Source organism: Triplophysa dalaica, chromosome 7 (assembly GCF_015846415.1).
Source record: "Triplophysa dalaica isolate WHDGS20190420 chromosome 7, ASM1584641v1, whole genome shotgun sequence".
In the NCBI taxonomy this organism is placed as follows: domain Eukaryota; kingdom Metazoa; phylum Chordata; class Actinopteri; order Cypriniformes; family Nemacheilidae; genus Triplophysa; species Triplophysa dalaica.
The window spans coordinates 12,607,971-12,629,718 of NC_079548.1; the positions used below are offsets into that span (position 1 = coordinate 12,607,971).

Below are 21,748 nucleotides of genomic sequence, written 5' to 3' on the forward strand. Positions count from 1 at the left end.
TCCTCAGTGATCACATTCACATCCATTTTGTGTATGATATTGTGTGTGTGATGCTGTGTGCCTGCTCCTCCATTTTAATCAAGTATCGCTGATGCTCTTTTGTCCCGTTTCCTTCCCCTCTCTCTCTTTCTCTCTCAATTTTTTTGCTTCTTTTATCCTTTCTTGTAACCATACATCATAACGTACACATTACTGCTGCGTATTGCCTCTAATTGTCTTCTTTCTTGACTCCTTTCCTTCCTTTTCTCTTTCTTTCTGCATTGTCAGACTCAAAGCAGAATGGGGATGCTGCAAATGCAGCTCTGGCTAATGAGGACTGTCCCACCATAGACCAGGTGATGGGGCCGGATGACAGGAGTCCGGCCACCGGTGGGTTCGGTCCAGGCACGGGTCGCGAACGTTACCCCCACGACCGGGCCTGCTTCCTCCTCAGTACCGGGGAGTTCCGCACCACAGACAGCAATGTCAGGAAAGGTATGCGGCACCCACACACCTCAGATTACACTCACACTTTCAGTATGCAATACAAAGAACAAGAAAGGTAAGTTTATCAAGTTTAAGTGCTCAGGTATCAGAGGCAAACACACATTCAGTCGTAAGAAAACACTACGGCTTTAGAAATTCTTGCACAGTTGCACACCACCATGTGCATTAAAAGAAGCTCATTCACATATAACTAACAACAGAGTTCACTGCCTTCTGCTCCTTACACATTTCTTCTCATCCTTCACCACATCAGTCATTCCTAATAGCAGTCATCATTAGCAAACTCTGCCACCTGCACAGTAATAATTCAATTATATTGTTATAATAGATTTTAATCTTTAATAAACTAAACATAGCTTACATATATCACATTTTTCAAATGAAACCTTATACTGTATACTCCATCTATCTATCTATCTATCTATCTATCTATCTATCTATCTATCTATCTATCTATCTATCTATCTATCTATCTATCTATCTATCTATCTATCTATCTATCTATCTATCTATCTATCTATCTATCTATCTATCTATCAGCTAGTTAGCCCTTGCTCTTTCTTGCTCTCATTCATTGATTTATTTCATTCTCTTTTCCTCCCTTGTGGTCTCCCACCCTGACTTGACTGTGCATGCCGTCTCTTCCCCATCCATGCTTTCTTTTCCCCAATCTTCCTTACCTCGTACTTGGACCTGCTCTTACATCTGTCCACATCTTGTATTCTTTTGCGCCTGCATGCATTAATTGTACCGCCCTCCTCACTGTACCACATTTTTCAACTGCAACCTTTTACCACCAACCTCCACCGATCCCAAATACACCCCCTTACAAAACCAAATCCTAAATCCCCCCACAAAAACATTAGAATCTGCAGTCGACAACCCAGTCTCCCCCCCAGGAGAAGAGTGGTTCAAGCCGGAAGGGCCACTGCTACAGCAGGACCTCAATGCGAATTCTGCCACTTCCTGGATCAAACCATAGTGACACAGAGGTAACCATAAAAAGCCATACGTGCTGTAGCATAGGGATTAGTTCATTCCACACTTGTCCAATAGTAATTGCATACAATCCTTTAAACACTAAGACCTATTTTATATGAACTTATTTCAACCGAACACTAATACAATGTATAATTTATCAATGTACCAAACATAAATCAAATACAAAACACTCTTGAACACACAATACCGAACAGTACTCAACACAGACACTCAGCTCACCTCAAGCTTTTAGAGAGATTGATGCCTGTATGAAAAATGCATGATGGGGCATTATTGAGTTTACATTGAAAGACAGAGCCTTAACAAGAACACAATGCTTTTAAATGTATCAGGGGATAATGCATTATATGTGTTCTGTTTGTGTGTTTGAGAATGGTGTGCCTAATCTAACATGAGTATATAACATCTGCAAATTTACAAAACATAATCACTCACAGCAGACTAGAATCTGGGTCTGATTCACTGTGACTCAAGTGTGTTTATGTGATGTTAAATTTTATGGATGATGTCAAAGTGTTTGCTCCCTCATCATCCTCCATAAAGTCATAAATCTGCCTCTCTCATTCTCTCTTTCTCTACATTTTACTCTCTTGTTTTCACTTTTTAATCAACTTATTTGATTCTAATATACTTTTTTTTAACTTTTTTCAGTTAAGCCTTTGATTTTTTACATTTTACTTTTTTCCTACCAGTTTAACATCTTTCACAATCTTTCTCTAAACTATACTGAGCACTAGACTTTAAGGGTTCTACACATGTTAATGCTCTGCTGATGTTTAGAACATTAACCCTTAGGCCAGTATAGTTCAACACACTCAAGGTTAAAAACCCCATGGAATAAAAATGAGTTATTGTGAGTTTGAAACCAGGTTAATGCTAATGCACTCATACGCTGAAGAAATTCAATTTTATAAGATAAACACATTTATTGACAGTATTCCTGTTTTAGCAAATAAATCCCAAATTTTGATCACATGCTCTGTGGAATGATGTCTCTCACCTGTCTGACTAACAAGAATGCAGTCATGGTTTACAACACTGACATAATGTAACTTTCAATGAAACATATTAAGAAGCTTGCTTCTTGAATCCAATAGACTGATTTAAACATTTTAGGCCTTGTCCACACGTACACAGGTATTTTTATAAACTGAGTTTTTCTTTCTTCATTTTATAAAAAACCCTGCGTCCACACGAAAACACACTATAAACCACTTTCGTAACATCCAAAACCAACAAGTGTAGATATAACCCTAAGCATAAAGCCGTGTTGGCCATTCAAAAGCCTGAAATCTGACGTCAAACAAAGGTAGCGGCATGCATTCCAACGTCACACGCCAAATCTCTGGTTTCACCGTCTACACGACAACACTGAAAGCGTAGTTTCTAAAAATATTCACCCTGGCAGGAGTGTTATTAAAAGTTCGGTTTCAATAACCGAGTACTGTGTTTGCGTGTGGACGAACGGCCAAACCGCAGTTCAAAAAATACGCGTGTTCGTGTGGACAGGGCCTTAATGTGTATCGCTCAAACATCTGGTTTCAATAAGAAGGAAAAACTCAACAAATGGATCTCATGGGGTTTTTGATAGCACAAACACACATTTAAATAAATGAAAATGTGCTAAAGATATTTTATATCTGTGTGTGAGAGAAGATGATTTGTGAGTGTGTTTTTGGGGATGTTGTATTTTCTGATGTGTTCTGAGGTGAGCTTGTCTGACGCGCTGTTGTTGTTGTTATCTCCTTCCTCAGGTTGTGTCGTGTCATGCGTTTGTATGTCAGCTCTTGTTGCTACACCGTTATATTGTCTTCCCTTGTTTGTGTGTTGTTGTGTGTGTGCACTGTATTCCATTTGGTGTTGCTGTGACTTCTTCCTCCTCCTTTCCCCCCTAACAGTGACCTTTCACCTCAGTAGAGTGCCCCTCAGGTCTTCAATTGCAAAACCGTTATAGCGCTCTCGATAATTTCACCTTGTTTATTATTCACAGCCTAAAGAGACTTGCTGATGTGTTTAGGGGTTTTGGTGAACAGTCACTGAAAGGGCGTGTCTTTCTGTGCTTTATCTTGTTTGTTTATTTAAATAAAGCTGGTTTCTTCTTTCTCCTGAAACTGCCCTCCACTCTGGGGTCCACTGACCAGTGTTTCATCACAGCCAGCAGATGAGCCTCCGAAAGCTTTCAGTCTGTAGAGCGCAACCGGGAATGCTCACGTTTCTGTGGCAGTATATTCCATTGATTTTCTCCATAAGGATTTCAGCTGATTTTTTGGTAATGACGTCTAAGGTTTACGCCAAACCCACCGCTACAAAATGATTCACAAACTTTAATTTAGAACAAAAGGTTCAATAACAAATAATATCATAAATAAATAATAATAATAAAATATTCAAGAGTCCCATTAGATATTACTAATAATGTCATTAAACATTTTTTTTTACAAAACATGACAATAATAAATAAGTTGTATGAAAGTTTGAGTAGACAGAATTGATTATATTCTGAAGGAGCTCTCTTCAAGATTGTGAGTAATGTAGTCTTCATTCAGAATTTAGTGAAAACTTTTGTTGCTTCTACAGATGCATATTACATGACTTAATAATAACAAGTTCATAGCAAGTTTTGTCCATTGTGTCATCAATATCTCTATGGAGAAAATGAATGGGATTTGTATCATTCCGTTGCACTCCACTGACCAGGAACAGTACAATAAAATATTCTGGCCATGATATGGGGCTCAACATTGACCTCAGGTCAAACCTTATAGGCCAAATCCCTGACCTGCACAAAATCATACGGTAGTAAAACTGCTCTGTGGGGCTGTGCTGAAACATTGATCTCTGTCGCTGTTAGGATGTGTGCTACAGTCCTGTAGTCTTAACCTGTCATGAAGACAATTCTGTCTCACAAACACATCACATCACATCAGCTAAACGGAGAAACCTGTCTGACATAAGACGTTTCAGAGACACTAGCAGGAGACAGATAGCTAAAAAGACAAAGACAGACAGGAACACAACACAGATGCCAAACGCCCAGCAAGCACACATACTGTACTGTGACCATTCAGTTACAGGTAAGTTCATTTAGGGCTGAAAACGACACTCAGGCTTTTGCCATGGTAACAGGACACAATGTGAGGCATTGTTACAAATGGACAGTATTAAATATTCTATATTAAGGCCAAATTGTGAATCAGGTTAAAATGGCCACAAACCGTTTCCTCACGAGGCGTTTAGTTCTTAATGGGAATTTCTTATACCTTTCATTATTGCCCTCCTTCTTCTCTCTCTCTCTCTCTCTCTCTCTCTCGTACTCAATGAAAATGTTTAACTTTGAGTTTGTACTTTTTAATTATACTTTATACTAAAGCCACTCTGAGTTTAAAATTTGGTTTGTATTGACGTTTTCTCACATTTATTTTCTACATTACATAATAGTGACCTGTATGTAAATATAGCGCAATCTAGACATGTATGTTGTAGGAAAGGTTTTCTTTTTTTTTTGCTGTGTTTTTATTGGTAATGAAACACATTTACGTTTACATCACTTCCTCTCGCTCTCCACCACAGCATGTATTATACTGTATGTCTCTCTTCACCCCCACTCTTGTGTCGCTACCTTCTGCCCTCTCACTCTTTCCTGCTCGCTGTTGCCAAGGAAACAGTGGAAAAGAACATTCTGGGACTTAGTAAAGCGTGGTAGAATATACAAAAAAAGGGGTTCAAAATTGTTCAAGCTGTGAAATTCCATGCACAGACTATTGGCTTTTAAAATTTTGGAAGAATAATTAACGTTATAACCTTGACATTTAGACGTCCAGTCGCTCACAAGATGCACTTGTGTGTTTTTTTACCCTTTTAAAATCTTTTTTCCATTGTGTTTTTTGTGGAGCCTGTCTTGTTGTTTGTGTTTTATTTGAAATTCGACAGATACCCTTGGGCCGAGCCATTGACTGTCTCTAGCTATATGTGTGCACAACTGCAGTCTAGATGCTGGCCAGAGCACATTTACTGAGGGCATTGTGGTCATCTTCCTTTCTAACCATTGTCTCAAAGCATAGAAGCAATGCTGCACTGCAGGGCTGCAGTCACACCCTCTCTCTCTCTCTCTCTCTCTCCCCCCCTCTGCAGACTGATTGATTTTCCCCTCTCCTCCCATTTAACCTCGCTTCTGAATCTTTGCTGTAACAAGAGATCATGAGGGTTCACTCTCCAGAGGTCTTGAACAGCGAGACCAATTCATTATCAATATCTCCACATAATGTATTACTACATCAAAACTGATTTATGTGCTTTTGAATCAACATTATTGCAAAACCATTCTTGCTATAAATATAAACATATACTTAAAGGGATAGTTCACCCAAAAATGCAAAATGCTGTCATCATTTACTTACCTCAAGTATAAATGTCTTTGTTTCGCTGAACACAAAGGAAGACATTTGGAAAAAAGTATTACAATATTCGGTTCTGGGACATCATTGACTGGCAAAGTAGAAAAAAATGTAATGGCCGTCAAAGGTGCCACAGAACTGTTTGCTTTCATTTTGTGTTTAAGAGAAAAACAATTTTTTTTATCTATTATGGTAGTCAATGATGTCCAAGAACTGAAAATTGTAATCGTTTTTTCCAAATATCTTCCTTTGTGTTTATCAGAACAAAGAAAAGTGTACAGGTCTGAAACAACCTAGGGTGAGTAAATGATAACACAAGTTTCATGTTTGGGTGAACTGTTCCTTTAACTGTTACGCTCTTAACTGCAGATATATTTAATATTCAATGCATGTATTCGTAATGTAACCTGATTGCCTTATGTTACCTACAAATCAAATTTGATTATGAGTTAACAAAAATGGCACAATGTCTTCCAGCCATAGCTAAATTGATAAAAAAAAGGCCCAGTTGCAATCCCAATTGCAGCATTGCTGATCACAATGCTATTTTCTAGTTGTTCAGCAGACGATACAGCCAACTGTCAGAATTCCAGGTTGCATCGGTGTGAGAGTTTGACTGCAGTGCAGTAAAAATTGAGGGGAGAAATATGGCTGAGAGGTTACTGTTCTGACCAATAATGCTTACAGAGGGGTCTCTCTAAATAATCCATGTCAGTATAGATGTCAGTATAGAATGAATGCTCTTGCTAGTTTGAGCACTATTGCCAGACTGCTAAATCGAACAGTTGCCTTTGTATTCATTATTAACTGTATTAAGAACAATTCATTATTTGTGCAATAGCAAATTATTTATCAAGTAATGTTGTTAATGTTGTTTATCAAGACATTTTGTTAATGTGTCATTGAAGCTCTTAGCCTCACCTGATGGAAGATGGCCAGTGTGATGGTGATGCCATCAGTACAATGGTGATTGAACCCTTAAATAAAAGGCATGAGGGTTTTATTTGATGATTAATAAATACATATACATAGTAAAGTATAAAAATCCCCATAAGGATCTGCGGTAATCAAGTTTCCTTATATCAAGGTCATTTTTTATTAATTTGTAAATAAGTTGAGGGAATTAGACAACAGCATTTTTTGTCATTTGTTTTTTCATTGTCATCGATGTAGTACTGCATGTATGAGAATATCATACATGATCCAAAATTTATTTTGAATATTCTTTTACAGCTTTTGTTGTGTGCTTTCTTTGATAACTTGTCTAATTCAATCAATTTTAACATGTAAAATGCCGTCTCTGGGTACTGTTCTGTGTGCACATTAGATTATATTGTTCATCTTTTGATCATGATGAATGTTACTTCTGTGTTCTTGCACTGCATATACAGGCGTGATGTCTATATGTATAATATTTCCTGTATTTTCACCGCATTCATAACATACACAACTCCAATGCTTCATCGCATATTCCGGCTCACTGTTTACTGTATTTTGTGGTCTGTTTAGTGTTTGGTGTCTTTCTTTTCTTGTGTAATGTATGTGTATTGTGGTGGTCGTGTTGTGATGTGTTTTGGTGTTACATTGTGTCAAAATCATACATGCAGATGCAATATAACTTGTATGTATGTGACTCCCACTATTATATTTTGTGTTTAAAGGAGTAAAAATATCCATTGGTGGATATTACAAATATTAACCTGGATAGCGCCATAGAAAATTAAATATACTGTGTGTGAACGCAAACACTATTATGCATAATGTCTTAAAAGATTTACTGGATTCTATGTAGATGTAATCATTATTATTGATAACTGTTCCGTTTAGATATTTAGCAAGTCAATGAGTACAGACTGAAACATGGCTAAAGTGTTCAACACAGTATATTGAAGCTTGTTTTATTGTTGAGCAAAACAACCTAATTCCTTGGTTAATATTTGTGCCACATACTAACGCCCACCTTCCATTTCATCCCCAGGCCACTCGTACAGTCCTCGTAGCGTAACTAAAGTTTGACATGAGGTATGTACACACAGCAGAGAGGGAGAGAGCCTATACAGATGGAGCAGTATTTTCTCTATGGGCTTGTTAGCATGATGAAGCCACTATAAACAATGCTACGCTACTGTATGGAGCTTTAACGTTCAGACTCTTTGCTCTGTGATTCAATTCCTGCTGAGAGCCTGATTGTTACCATATGACAGTTTTAATAAGGCCTACGACAGAATGTTGTACTTAAACGTACAGGAATTATTAGGCCACATGTCTCCAAAACAGATGCATAAGAATCGCAGAAGCACAGAGTCTGTCTAGCCAAGGATTTGAATTACATCAGTTCAAAACACTGGTGTAATTCTTCATACATAACCTCTCACCAAAGGCCTTCCGTGTTGCATGTGTAAGGCTTGTATGTGTATGATATGGATAAATACATAGAATGACTAGTCAATGAGTGAATGCCATGGTTTTAGGTTAGTTACACTGTGTCTACACTGGACGCGACCGGAGTGACACGACACACGGTTCTAATGGGATTGTCGCACCGCACTGCATCCAGTGTGGACAAAATATAAAGTATAACAGGTTCTAATGCGTTCTATTGTCAGACGTTTTTATCTTTGATAATTTTGTTTTAGGATTTGTGGCCATTGATGCACAAGTTTCTTCTCCCCATCATTCTCCCCTCCTCTTTTAATATTTATTGAGCTCTAATCTTTCACTAAAACAATGTTGGAATTGTTGGTATTCTCCTGTTTCTGAGGTGGATTCATAATGCACAGGAATGGCCTTTTTCACACTGCACATGAAAATAGTATGATTTGGGCTTCCATTTGAAAAGTCTACCCCTCCCACGTTAAAGCTGCACACTCAGCAGAAAACATGGTGAATTTATTTTCCAGAAAATGCTTGATACATCTTTTCATCACACAAAGAAGCAATGTATAAAGAAATCACATAAAGAAAACAACTCATTGTTTGGCAAGTTTTACAACCTGCATCACACACAGGCCCGGTTCTATGAGGGTTCAGTTAATCTGATTCAAGTCAGTTCTTAGCGACACTTGGAATTTGTTCTGTGAATTAATTACCTTTAGGAGGTAAATGTCCCCCTGATAATATATATTGTATATATTTAACATTGATAATAAATGTACAGTGTAATTCTCAATAGCCCAATGACTGTTTTATAATCTATAGCTGTTAAAGAAAGAAAATTTCACTTGATTTTACTTAGAAAATATTTTATTTTCTCTGTAAAGCCACATGTGAAAGGACAACATGATCCTCATCTTACTGCTGGTTCACTCACACAACCCTTTTATGTGCAGTATGAAACAGGCCTAACAATTATTACTTTATTAATATACACATACTGTATATTGTATGGCTGGAGTGAGTTTTCAGATGGCAAAGGTGTATAGACAGACAGACAGATAGATTGTATTTTAGATGATAGCCCAGCACACACATAAGCACACATTATTTGTTATAAATGAGCCCTATGTTGAATAATTACTCATCTAAACATGTATATTCCCTCAGATATCCAGTGGCATACAGTCACAGCTGCACCAGTGGTCTGGTGTGAGGTACAAGGTGACCCAGATCAGATCTGTTCACTTTGAATTGCCTCTTTCTACAGCTCCTACTCTACAAGCAATGCTTTGCTGTAGATATTGAATGACAAGTGTCCCAGTGGCCCTCTAAAGCACACGCACACAAACTGGCAAATATGAACACACACACTCTTCCTAACTGACCTACACTATGGCAGGGACTGGAGATAGGATTGGCGACTATACGACAGTAGGACCTTCTTAACACCCCGTGTTTTTCCTTCCTCGTGAGTTTCTGTTGTTTTGTTAAGAATTCTCTCTGACTGTGTTTGTGTCTGTGTGGGATGTTCTCCCGTTTCAGGAGGGGGTTGTCTACTGTGTATTCTGCCAGGGCTCTTCCTTCCATATCCATTCACTTCAGCCTGTTCAAAATCTAAAACAAGTCCAGTTCTGCACCCTTTCACACCAGTCTAGCATGTTATTTATGTACTGTAAGACCTTGGTGATGAGACCTCTTGACCGGGATATATATTTTAGTTTTCTGTTACACATTGAAGTTGTTATGAAATAAACGTATTCTCGCTTATTTAGTGTTACTGCTGGGGTGGATTGGAACAGTTTTGGACAACATGGGGATTAGATCAAATTTTTTACATTGATTAATTTTGTTAAATTGACTTTTAAATGTTAATGGCTCTTTTTGCATCCACACCTTACATAATAAGAGCAACAGACATACAGACAGCATGTGTGAATCCAGCAAGAAGCAAGCTGGGTAAATTTCCCCTCAATTGACACTTGTAACCAAATTAAAACACTCCTGGACTGTTTCCCCAAACAAAGAATCAGATGTTTGATAAAGGCAGAAATGGATGTGGAAGGTAAGCTTTCAGTCACGGTAGGGTCATGTGAAGCTATTTTAAATTCCTGTAATACTCTACAGAAACAGACACATATTTAATTCAGTCGTGTGGATAAAGACAAATTTGCTTCCATTATTGAGTGTGAGCTTCACCTGGCCCACTGTGCCGACTGAGGCCGTGTGAACCTCAGTGCTTTGACTAGAAGGAACTCCTCTGCTACCTTCTGTTGGACTCCTGTGCTAGTATTAGACCGTCTAAGATTGGGTCAAACACCTGGAAGCTTAACTCTTTACCTCACTATTGGTGTGAGTCAGCCATCAGGTGCTTCATCCACCTGCTCTTTTATACATCTGCTCTATCTCTCCCTGAAAACTGTATGTGGCTGTGACTAGAAGGGAGTTTTTTTTAAAACTGCTGTGCCATAAAATGACATGAAAACTTGATGACATTTCATAACTCTCATTTTCCTGTTTTGTCCTTTGTCTCTGTCTCTGTTTGTCCCTGTCTGTCTTTCTGTCTGTCTTTCTGTCTGTCTGCTTACATACGTTTCATTTGATCATTTTTGTTTCCTCCCCTGATTTTGCTAATAACACCTGTCATGGCTTTTAACTTCTTTTCACTCCCAATATATAACTTAACATTAACCATGAAATCAATTTGCATTTATCAACTATAATTATTCATCCTACTAACAAAATCTATTTACATCTAACTTCATTTTTCACTCATTTCTGTAATATTTTTTTACATTAATTCACAAAACTGTCTTTGTATATTAATCGTGCGATCGCTCTCTGTAGCTGCAGGCTACGAGAAGTCCCGCAGCCTCAATAACATCTCCGGGATGACGGGGGCCCCTTTGCGCCTGACTCCCATCACCCCTATCAACAACACACCCTATGAACCCTTCGAGACCCCTGGCCCTTTACGGCGCTGCAGATCCCCCATCCCCTCAATTCTGTAGCACAGCATTAACACTAAATAGAACACAAAACAAGGACGCTCAATGCAACATCATACTGCAATAGTATTATTAATCACGATAATGACGCTAAGTACTCAGCACCTCCATTGACTGGACAGGGTGGGGGTGCAGAACTATTTTTAATATCACGCCTCAAAGAGGGTGGGCAAGTTTATGTAGGGATTTAAAGCTTTAAAAGGAATCAAATGAGCATTTTCTGTAATTTCAGCGCAAATACTTCAGGCAATATTTCAGACAGGCATCTAAAACAATTATATGCTGTGACTCCAGCAGGTTATGCCTTACTGTAAAAGAAAAAAGAAGCACTGAATAATACTATAATGAAATCCCTCTATGGCTCGTAAGAAGCAGTGGGCACCCTGTAGGAAATCTACCCCCGTAGTTGAATGACTGTAGTTGGCTTACCCACATTTTCCTCCCTGATTGCTGGTTGTATAAAAACTATTAGACTGTGATCCAGCAGGCTTATTCACTTAATAGCTTCTTTGACAAACCATATAGGCCTTGAATCACTTCATATCAAAGCTTGGAGGTCACAGACAACATGCAAGTAGTTTAAATGCATGCAAGAAAAGAGTGAAGTTAGGCAAGTACATAACCGAACCAAACTCAATCCCCTTTAAATCCCATACAAATATGAAAATAAACATTTACTCAATGTTGGACTGAGTTTAATATACAGCAAAGCCCTTTAGAGTCAATGCTGGTTTGCTACTGTAATAAATCTAGAAAAGAATTAGAATATTATATAAGAGTTTTTTGATCATTCAGGCCATTACCATTATTGTTATTATGACACAAGGACACTTAGACATCATTAAATCAAAACATTTCCAACAGCATCATTAGCTGACACTAAATCTCTTCAAATGTGCTTCGCAATGAATTATTATCATTGTCAACAACTTAAGTCATCAAAAACTGTTTTTGTGCAAAACTGTATCAACTATTTTGATGACCTCTGATGAGGCGGAGATGAAGCTTTACTATTTGTAACTGTTGTAAACTATCACTGAGATGAGAACTGATCATTACAAAAGGCTATTTTTGTACTAAGTGTTTGGGCATCGCAGTTAGGATTGGGGTTGGAGTTGCGTGGGCTCCGAGTTGACATTGGCAAAAGAACAGAACAGCCATCTTATTAGAGGCCTATATCCCTCTGCACTTCTTCAGGCCCTTTCCAATTTATATACATGAGCATGAAGGAACTGTCTCTAAAATTATCTCCTTTTCCTTTATGGTATTTCCTCATCAATATGAAGACATATCAAGCTAAGCTGCACTCTTCACTGAATATCCGCATATACCGGGGCTGTGGTGAACCAGACAGAGGCCTCAGAGTTCCCCTATAAGGGCATGAATAAGCTGGACTTTTTCATCATCATCATTACTGGCATTATCCTCCCCATCAGAACCATTTTACGATTACTGTTATTCCTATAATGTGAATGCAGTAGAAAATCAGTTCATTTTTTTTTCTCTGGTCCCCTTTTCTTTCTCTATTTCTTTTTTTGTCTGCTCTGTCTTTTGGATGCTGACCTTCGTTCCAATGTAAAGGAGGGAACATTGAATGGATGCTGGATTGACAGCGGTCAGTAAGAGAAGAAAAACAAAAGATGGCAAAATGAACTCTTGAAATGCAGATATATGAGGCATATGTTTCACGGTATATTTGTGGGGGTGTACAGATTTCATGCCCACCGCTGGTGAAAATCTCTCAGCAACGGCAGCTCACAAAGCTTGTTAGCTCGTTTTATTTCTCTTTATTTGAAAAAACTGAAAACCTTGTGTGTAAATGACCAAACTGTTTTTAGTTTTGTATATAAGTTGAACATTTTATAAGACATACAAGTACAAGTTTTTGAGTTATGGTTTACATTTGATTTCCTTGCAACTAAAATATTTTAATACCCATAACTAATTCATTACCTTTCATCATCTGAATTGAGGAATGAAATTACTTTTTGCATTCTACGTTTTTCCATTGTACTTCACAGTAAAAATGTAAGATTCTTAGGGCACAATTTGAGGTTCCACAGATGCCACAAAGGCGGAGCCTGAAGAAGAGCCTTGAGGTACCACATTCTTTTTTCAAAATGTTCTTATTTTCTGCAAAACTCGAAAGATCAATGGTTTCTTCAACATCACCAGCAAGCTTAAAAAGTTCATATATTGTATTTTCAAGAGAACGTAAGATATTAATTTACCCATTTAAGGGTGCTAGATGTTCTTCAGAGGGTTCAGCCGGGTTTGAGGAACCTCAAATGGTGCCTCAAGAATCGTTTAACTTTTACAGTGTAGATAGTACACTGCTCTTTTCCTCCTCTCTTTCTCCTACTGTCTTCCCTCTTTGTTAATGAAGTATACTGCTTCAGTAAAGAAAGTGATGTTAAAAATATGGAGTATTTGCATGGAGGCAACAAACTAGATGTGTAACAGTATGATTTGTCTGCACGTTATGTGCATTTAAGGGCTCAGTGCAGTCACCAAGGACCGCGTGCTGAATGTATGCAATGGCACTTCATGTGTGCTCTGTGTAATGTTCAGGTAGACCGATAACTGTTCATAGATCAAGGAAGCTCTTGTTCTCCGACCAGTTTAACAAGTAATACGAAATGAAATATTTCAGATGCAGTGTTTATGATTCTGAGATCATTTTTATTTTTAAAAGAAGTAATTAGATTACGAACCCTTCAGTTTTTGACTGTTTTAAAAGCAGATCCAAAGTTACTCTTCTAAAAGTAAGCAACATTTTTGACAAATTTTAAAGTGATAAATAAAATGACTTAAAGAGATGGAGAGGAAGGAATATTAGTTACTCACCAAAATCCTAGTGTGATTTAGGCCCAGCCAACACTTTATTTGTCATCTTCCGTCATATCCCTCTCCTCCTATGCTCCATATCTCTTTTTCTCTTTTTTTATTCATGAGGATCTGTAGGTCTTAATGATATGTACAGTTTTGAAAGTTGACTTTGTAATTTCCACATGCATGTGTTTTTATTGTGAGCAATAAGGAAATTAAGGGAAGTCTATATGAGAACAATGAAGTTTGTTTTGATAAGAATATGTATTTTATAAAGATGTTTATGTACATGTGTATGTTCATAAAAGTGTGTACATATGGATGTGTATATTCATATGCACATGCATATTAATGATTTGCATGATACAAATGTAAAGTTTTTCATTGCTGTTTTTGTTACCAATCTTTATCATTGACTTGATTGCTCTGTGTGGGGGGCGTGGCTTAGTTTTGCATGCTGTGATGCTATGGGTTGGCAGAGACCATTACAACTGATTTATGTTATTTGTATTGAATGAGGATCTGAACTTTAACAACTATGTACCTGTTTTCTTTAGTTTTGTTTTCTTATGCATCAAAAGCATTGCAGATTGTCATTTTATGATTTATTCTTTTTCATCTTTTCACAGAGAACTATTCTGAAAGCCCAGTGCTTATCAGATATATGCAAAAAGAAGCAGTAACTGTGAACTAATCCTAGAACAGAAAATCCACTTCTTCCTTTTTCAAATACATTCCCGACCGAACACCTGACCCCTGTCCCCCGAAACCAGTATCAGCTCCTGTACATTCCATTCGGTCTCATCACAGCTAATTTCAGTATTGTATTGCCATATCACGTTCCCCAAACTCATGACATCATCAATCTTATAGTTATGCATTATTAAGGAGCATTTTAGCCCCTTCAGCTCTGACCCCCCAACTACCAAACCCCCCCTCTGCAGGATTTACGGGGAATGAACTGGTGTAGCATTCAGCTTCGTAGATCACAAGCACTCTCTGGTCACTTTAGTGGCTAAGAATACAGATTTTAGCCCTTTACGTTTACCTGTTATATAAATATTTGATTTAAAAGATAATATTAAGGCGTTCATCGGAATGTATTCTGACTAGACCGGTCAGAACCGAAGGACTTTCTGTGCTCTTGAGTGTGGGGAGTGAAAACAGTCTATAGGTTTTTCTGCTCGGGGGAGTGTGAAGGATAATGATAATACTCACTACAGCAATGCATGTTTCCACACATTCTTCAAGACAACTAAGTGCTGCATCCTAGTGCATCCTGTGGTATTTCTGTGTGTAGTCTCTTTGAAAATGTGAGTCTGGGAGGGGCCAGCTCCATTAACGGTATATCCCTTTATGATGTAGAAGAGATAGGGCTGCCTCTAGTTCGCTTAGTTAGCGTATGCCCTGGTAGGCAAAAACAAGGCTGCATGTGACAGTGGAGGACGATGTAAATAATTCTCGTTGCATGTAAACAGCAGAGAAGCTATAGTTTAATTGTGGCATTTCGAATAGGGAGAGCAGGTCGGTTAAACTACATTACCCAGAATTCTCTGTCTCTGTCAGACTTCTGCTCCCCTGTCACTACTCAGGTATATCTCTTTTTGTTCGTCTGAACCAGTGCTTCCAAAATGATGTCATTCGAAACAAAGAGAGAGACAGAAAGTGATGATCTGTAAACATCTCGTCTACACATGCATCACAGTGTCCTTGTGCTTTGTGTGCCCACCCGTGTCGTTTTTCTCACCACTGTCATTTCTTGTCACTTTAATTTGTCGTCATCAACAAACTCTACTGCTTCCAAATAACAACCAAAAAAGCCCAGATGACGTAAGGAAAAATTGTCCGCCATTTCTTAAAACTTTTCGAACACGGTTCGCCGTAAGTGGATCACAAAAACTGTATGTGGAATCAGGACTCAACCGAATGGCGAGATGAAAACATGAGGGACAGATTGTGTGTTTGAGTGTTAAGAGGATTTTCGACAAATGAAGACAGGCGCCGTGAAATGGAGGACAGTTTGGGGAAGAAAGAAAATAAAAGAGGAGGAGTTGCGCTGAACGCTTCTCAGTGTAAGAATGTGTGTATGGTGTGTATTCTGTGTGTCACCGCTGTTCCCATGTGATGTGCTTGACCGTGTGCTTCAGTGGTTTTTGTGCGACCCTTTGTTTTTTTCTTGCTCTACTCATGTTTGGCTCTGGTGCACTTGCTCTCTATTCCCTATGCCATATGCAATACGCTCTCTGTTTGGTGATGTCAAAATAAGGGCGCTTCATGGGGAATAGTGAGTGTTTTTTGGGACGCACCCTTTGTGTTCGTAGTACGAAGGGGATTCACTGATGTACACTGAGCTTTTGCTTTGTTCTGGTCAGTCCTGCAGGGCTGACAAAATCGACTCAATTTATTTTAATCTTAAAACCTCACGTCTAGCAGATTTTGTGGCCCTCAGTGACTTGAACTTTTATTCAGCTTTGTGTATGTGTTTTTTTTTTAGCGTGGTTTCAAGAGTTCTTGGTTTTGCATTTACATGTTTTGATTTTGAGCGCATGTCAAAATGGGCTTTGGTATGAGTATAGCGGGTTTTGTTTCTGTCTCGTTTTGTTTCACATTGGTATTAAGTCATGACCTTGAAGAAAATCATGTTTAAAGGACATCACACCAAAAACAGATTGTGTGTTTGGCTTTCTTGAAGCTTTGGCTCTCGCAGTTGCACAGTCTAAAATGACTATCATCTGCGATAGCCTCTAGCAATGTGTAGCTTTAAATGCGTTAGTATTGAGGCTATGCAATTCTGCGATGCAAAACTGATTTCTCTGTCCCACATTTTCCTATTTCTCCCTTCTGTCTGTCCATCTATCTTTATTTCTGTCTTTCTCTCCTTTCTTTCTGTTCCTCTTTACAGTGCTGAGCTTCTGAACTGCCCTTTTTCACTTCAGAAGAGCTCCCCAACTGCAAATTCAGAATCAAACCCCAGGAGTCGCCACAAGATTAAAGATGACTTGGAGAAGGCGAAAGAGAGAATGAGAGACGACCGAAGTGCTGCGCTAAACCCACTTGAAGAAAACATTGTATCACTCATCTCTCCATTACTAACCCCTGACTATTTCAGCCTAGCATAGCTGCAATAACCTGATGATGATTCTGTGTCCTGGGAGGATGTGAAACTCAGATTCTTCCAGGGATCAATAAGGGCGAAACTCTGCATACAAACAGTAGTATGTTCTGGCACGACCCTTCAAAACCTTTCTCTAACTACCTAAAGAGCAAGGTGGAAAATGGATGCAATTTTAAAGGGACAGGAACTATTTTTGTGGAGCGTGAATCCTTCCTTAACCTGACCCACCAAGTTAAATGCACCTGCAACCGTGTCCCCTCAAACCCTGATCAGTCCAGTCTTAGGTTCAAGTAAGGTGTGGAAAAATACCCATAATGCTCTTTCAACGCTATGCAATTCAACCACACATTGAAATCAACAGACCACAGTTCATCCGATGCTTAAACGGAACAGTTTATCACCCAGACTCTTTCCTCTCCTTGGCTTTTTGGAGATCTTGCACGTGCTTTAACAGCATCTTCAGTATTCCTACTGTGTAAACTGTTTTCCATCCATCTAACTGAAAATCTTAGTGTCCTTCTCAGGGCTAACAGAAAGGAGACTTTGTCCACTTTAAAGAAAAGAATGTCAGCCTCTCTTTTCTCTCTCTCTCTCTCTCTCTCTCTCTCTCTCTCTCCCTCTTTCTCTCTCTCTTAGTTCAGCTCTGCATCTCTGCATTTCTGTTCCACTGTAGATGAACTGCATGGCATGAATGAAATGGAAAAAAGAGAGAAGGATCATATTGAGGGGAACCTGATATGACGTCTAACGTAGGCAGGACTTCTCTGTTTGCACAGTGAAATGGATGGGTGAATGAAACTCAGATCAGGACCGTGGATGAAAAATGTGGATCTTGGATCTTCATGTGAGGAAGAAAACATATGACATATGTGCATGACACCTGTTGACGGACAGAGGGGTTTTTACGTGGACTGGGTGAACTTTAAACTAAAGAAAGACAAAAAAGAAGAACGAGAAAATTAAAAATGCATTTTTCTCACTTTGTTTACCAGCATGACTAAACTGCATGACTTCTGTAAGCCCTGAACCCCGAATTAGAGGGCTTGAAATGACTAAACAACAAAATCAAATGGAAACAATAAAAGTTTATGCTAAATGCTACTAAATTTAGAAAAAAAAGATTATATTTAAAAAAGAGAGAGGCTATATTTTGTTTTTGAATAAAAAAGAATAATGTATAAATATATAGGATTGCAAGATTCATACAGTTTTGTTGGATAACAAACCCCACCGAGTCTAGTTGAATAATGAGATGAACTTCTTCAACGACTGCTTCTTCCATGGCTTCAAGACATCTCCTCCTTTCTGATGTTTCATTCTTTACTTGAACTCTCCTGGCTCTCTGCTCTGCCCGTCACTTTTCTGTAGGCTCATGTCATGACCTCCAGCAGTAGCAACACAGCTTTTTCTTTTCCTGGTTTTCATGATTTGTTTCATTTCCTCATTGAGGTCATGAAGGGTCCACGGGATAGGATTTTGTGTTTATTTGCAATATAACAAATCCACGTCATTCTGTAGGTAAATCAAAGCTTTATCCATGATACCCAAATATTAATCTTATAAATATCAGCTTTGTGTGAACTTTGAGACCCTGAGCACTTACATTGCAAAGCACTATTGTCCTCTCAAGCCATAATGCAAGAGCAGCCCCAACATCTACCATCAAAGGTGCTCAGGAGGACAAATTGAAACCAGAAGATGGTTTTGTAGTACGTGTTTTGTTTAGAATGTTTTCATCAGCAAGATGTTGACGGGCGTGTTATTTCACTCATTTAATTTTGTTTGCTGATTATTGTGTTGTAAAGGTTCACAGAAGTTTGTGACAAACGTAACAGAGCAGAGCGCTCCCACCAATCCAGCACTATTCATCCCATACTAAAATGGATTAAGGATAAAACAGCATTGTTCTGGGAGGAAGCAGGTCATAATTTCATTATTACTGCATTTACATCATAGTGGTGTAAACATGACAATGTTATCAAACCTGTTCACTTTTTTTATTTACAAGAGATGATGATGAACTGTATTTATTTTCTCCAGACCTCCTATTCTCTCCATGTTCATCATCCATTCTGTTCGAAATGTGATGCAAACTTAGTTTAGCAACTACCTATGCAACACCTAAGCAAGACCTTAGCAGCTTCCACACATGTCATGTCCTCAGGCCAGCTGGCTGGTGTCTGTTTACTGGTGCTGTGTGTCCAGACGGTAATGACACAGACGCAGCTTCTTTACCACATAGACAAGGGCCAGCATTGTGCAGTGTACATAGAAGCTATTCCTTCAACCACTTCAAATGTTAGCAACCGCTCCAAGTAGCTTGAAGGTGCGACAGACGTGTAGCTTTAGTAGCCATGTTGCTTTTAGTGGTGTACTGATTTTCCATTCTTTGGTTATCTTTCGGAAATGCCTTTCCTGTGTGGTTTGGAGGCCCGGTATATAGGCAACGCAGGAAGACATTCATGCACTTTTCAAATTAAATTGTACAGTTATATGTAAGCATATAGTCATGTCAGCGGATATGTAGGACACATATGTTACCAAATCTTCCATGGTTTGAAACCGGTTTATTTTATATGTAGGAAATGTTTATTTGCATCTCACATGCATTTGGCAAATGCTTAAGATGAGATGTGCCTCTCTGGTCGTTCATATTGTAGAATTGACAGTTTCACAAATAGATTATTTCCGAGCAGGAGCAATAATGATGGAACGCCTTTCCAATTGTTTAGTGTCAACGTTTTTGGAATTGGGGGACATGTTCATTTCATCCCTTATAATAAATCCAGTGTGCCTGAAACTGTTCCCTGAATGTTTCTGTATGTTAATCGAACACAACCTCTCTCTCTCGAGCGGTTCCAGTTTGTGTGAGAATGTGCCCCATGTGTTTCGGCCGTACATGCACTTGCTGAGTGAGCTCACATCCCCTCGAGATCAGCTAGACACTTGCATACCTTTACTTGAAACCCAAATACAAAACATATCAGAGAGGAGCAGAATAAAGCCAGAATCAATCTTCACTCTTTTTTCCTGTTTGCATCCCCCTTTCATTCCTCTCTCCTCTCTTCCCTATCCTTCTCTATTTTTGAGGAAGAAGCTTTTTTGCATCTCGTGTTCTTGTGTTTTTCTATCCTATTGTTTGAAGTTGTTTGAAGATTATAATGCATGCATGGAATACAATGAGGACATAACTTGTGAATAATTTGTCAATGGACCGAATGAGGTAACTGTCTCTTTCGCCTGGGCTCTCTTCTCTGCTGTATCTCTCTCCTGGGCACCTATAGAGAGAGAAAGTAAGAAAGAAAGAAAAGTACAGCTAAACACCTGTTACAATTTTCTTTAATGTGTCTTCTTTAAAATGTAGCCGTACCAAAATATGTTATGGCTGTAATGTAGCCACACCAAACTATTTTTATCATACTTATGTATATTTTTTATGCTTGTTATGTTTGTTCATTCTGTGCCTGGTGTATCTTAGTAGCCATTTTAGCTATACTCGAGCTTCCACAGACTCAGAGCTGAAATAAAAATGCAGCAGTTGATTTGAAACCACATGTGTCAATAAAGCCAATATTCTATTTTGGGCACATGATGTTAAAAAACTTCTTTTTCTATCTTTTTTTTACTTTAGTTATGCTCTAAGAGTTTTGGGTTTGTTTAAAGGGGGAATTCATTGCACATCAATCACAGCATATCTAACCGCTGTGTCTATTGCTGAGTGCAACCATAACCATACACAACCCCCCCGAGGTAATAAACTGAGACAGGGATCAAGAGAGAGAGAGAGAAGCCAGGAGAAAGAGAAGGTTCCCGAAATAACGGATGAGTTCTATGCTACCAAGACTGATGCTGGATACAATTTTATTGTCATAAAAAAGGAGATAAAAATAACAAGAACTGTATAAAATATATTTCAATGGAATGTTTATTATTTACCTTTTATATTTTTGAAATGTATAAAGAAACAATTAATAAACTGTAATAATTTAACAGAGTTTGTGAAAACGAAGACTTAAAAAATAGTTATATTACTAAAAGTATGAAAGTTTGAACGTGAATGCAAACCTAACTGAGCAAATCTTCTCCATTACAGATAGGAAAAAAAACCATTAGAAAAATAAAATCCAATTTAAAAAGAAAAAGTTATCAAAAAATCAATAAAAATGTTAAAAGCTCATGCCAAAATTTTCAATATGTGTCCTGTGTCATTTATTCAAATGTTGATGTTAATTCAAAAGTGTATTAAATAATTTGGTTGGTTGAAAATTTTACCATAACAAGCCAGAGCTTTTGATTGTAATTAAATGTTGTGTTTGCTTTATTTTTGTTTTACCTTATACATTTTAAAAAAAAAATGCATTTAAGTTTCTTCACAGCATGCCACAGAACCATTCAGTTACAGGTTCTTCAAAGATCCATCTCTTTCTTACCGTTTCATAATCTGAAGCACCTTTTTTCGCTACAAAGAGTCCTTTGTAAAAAAGGCTTTTCAAAACAGGTCTTTAAAACAGAAAGGTTCTTCAGATATAAAATGTTCTTTA

General features: G+C 38.2%; 1 protein-coding gene across 14 annotated transcripts in view; it reads left to right on the plus strand.

Moving 5' to 3' along the window:
* Window positions 1–21,399, plus strand: part of kcnc3a (potassium voltage-gated channel, Shaw-related subfamily, member 3a) — a 51,021-nt gene extending 29,622 nt beyond the window's left edge. Inside the window, exons 3-6 of one of the 14 annotated variants that reach the window (XR_008907096.1) lie at window positions 268–474; window positions 3,243–3,263; window positions 11,103–16,164; window positions 16,995–21,399. Coding sequence is in view for 5 of the 14 variants with exons in the window: in XM_056752256.1 (XP_056608234.1) it covers window positions 268–474; window positions 3,243–3,263; window positions 11,103–11,266 (392 nt within the window). In the remaining 9 variants the exon portion in view is untranslated. Of the gene's footprint in view, window positions 1–267; window positions 475–1,352; window positions 1,479–3,242; window positions 3,264–7,860; window positions 7,905–11,102 lie in introns of all 14 variants that reach the window. The other 13 variants (XR_008907097.1, XR_008907101.1, XR_008907103.1 and 10 more) reach the window with 13 other exon arrangements.
* Window positions 21,400–21,748: the final 349 nt, after the last annotated feature.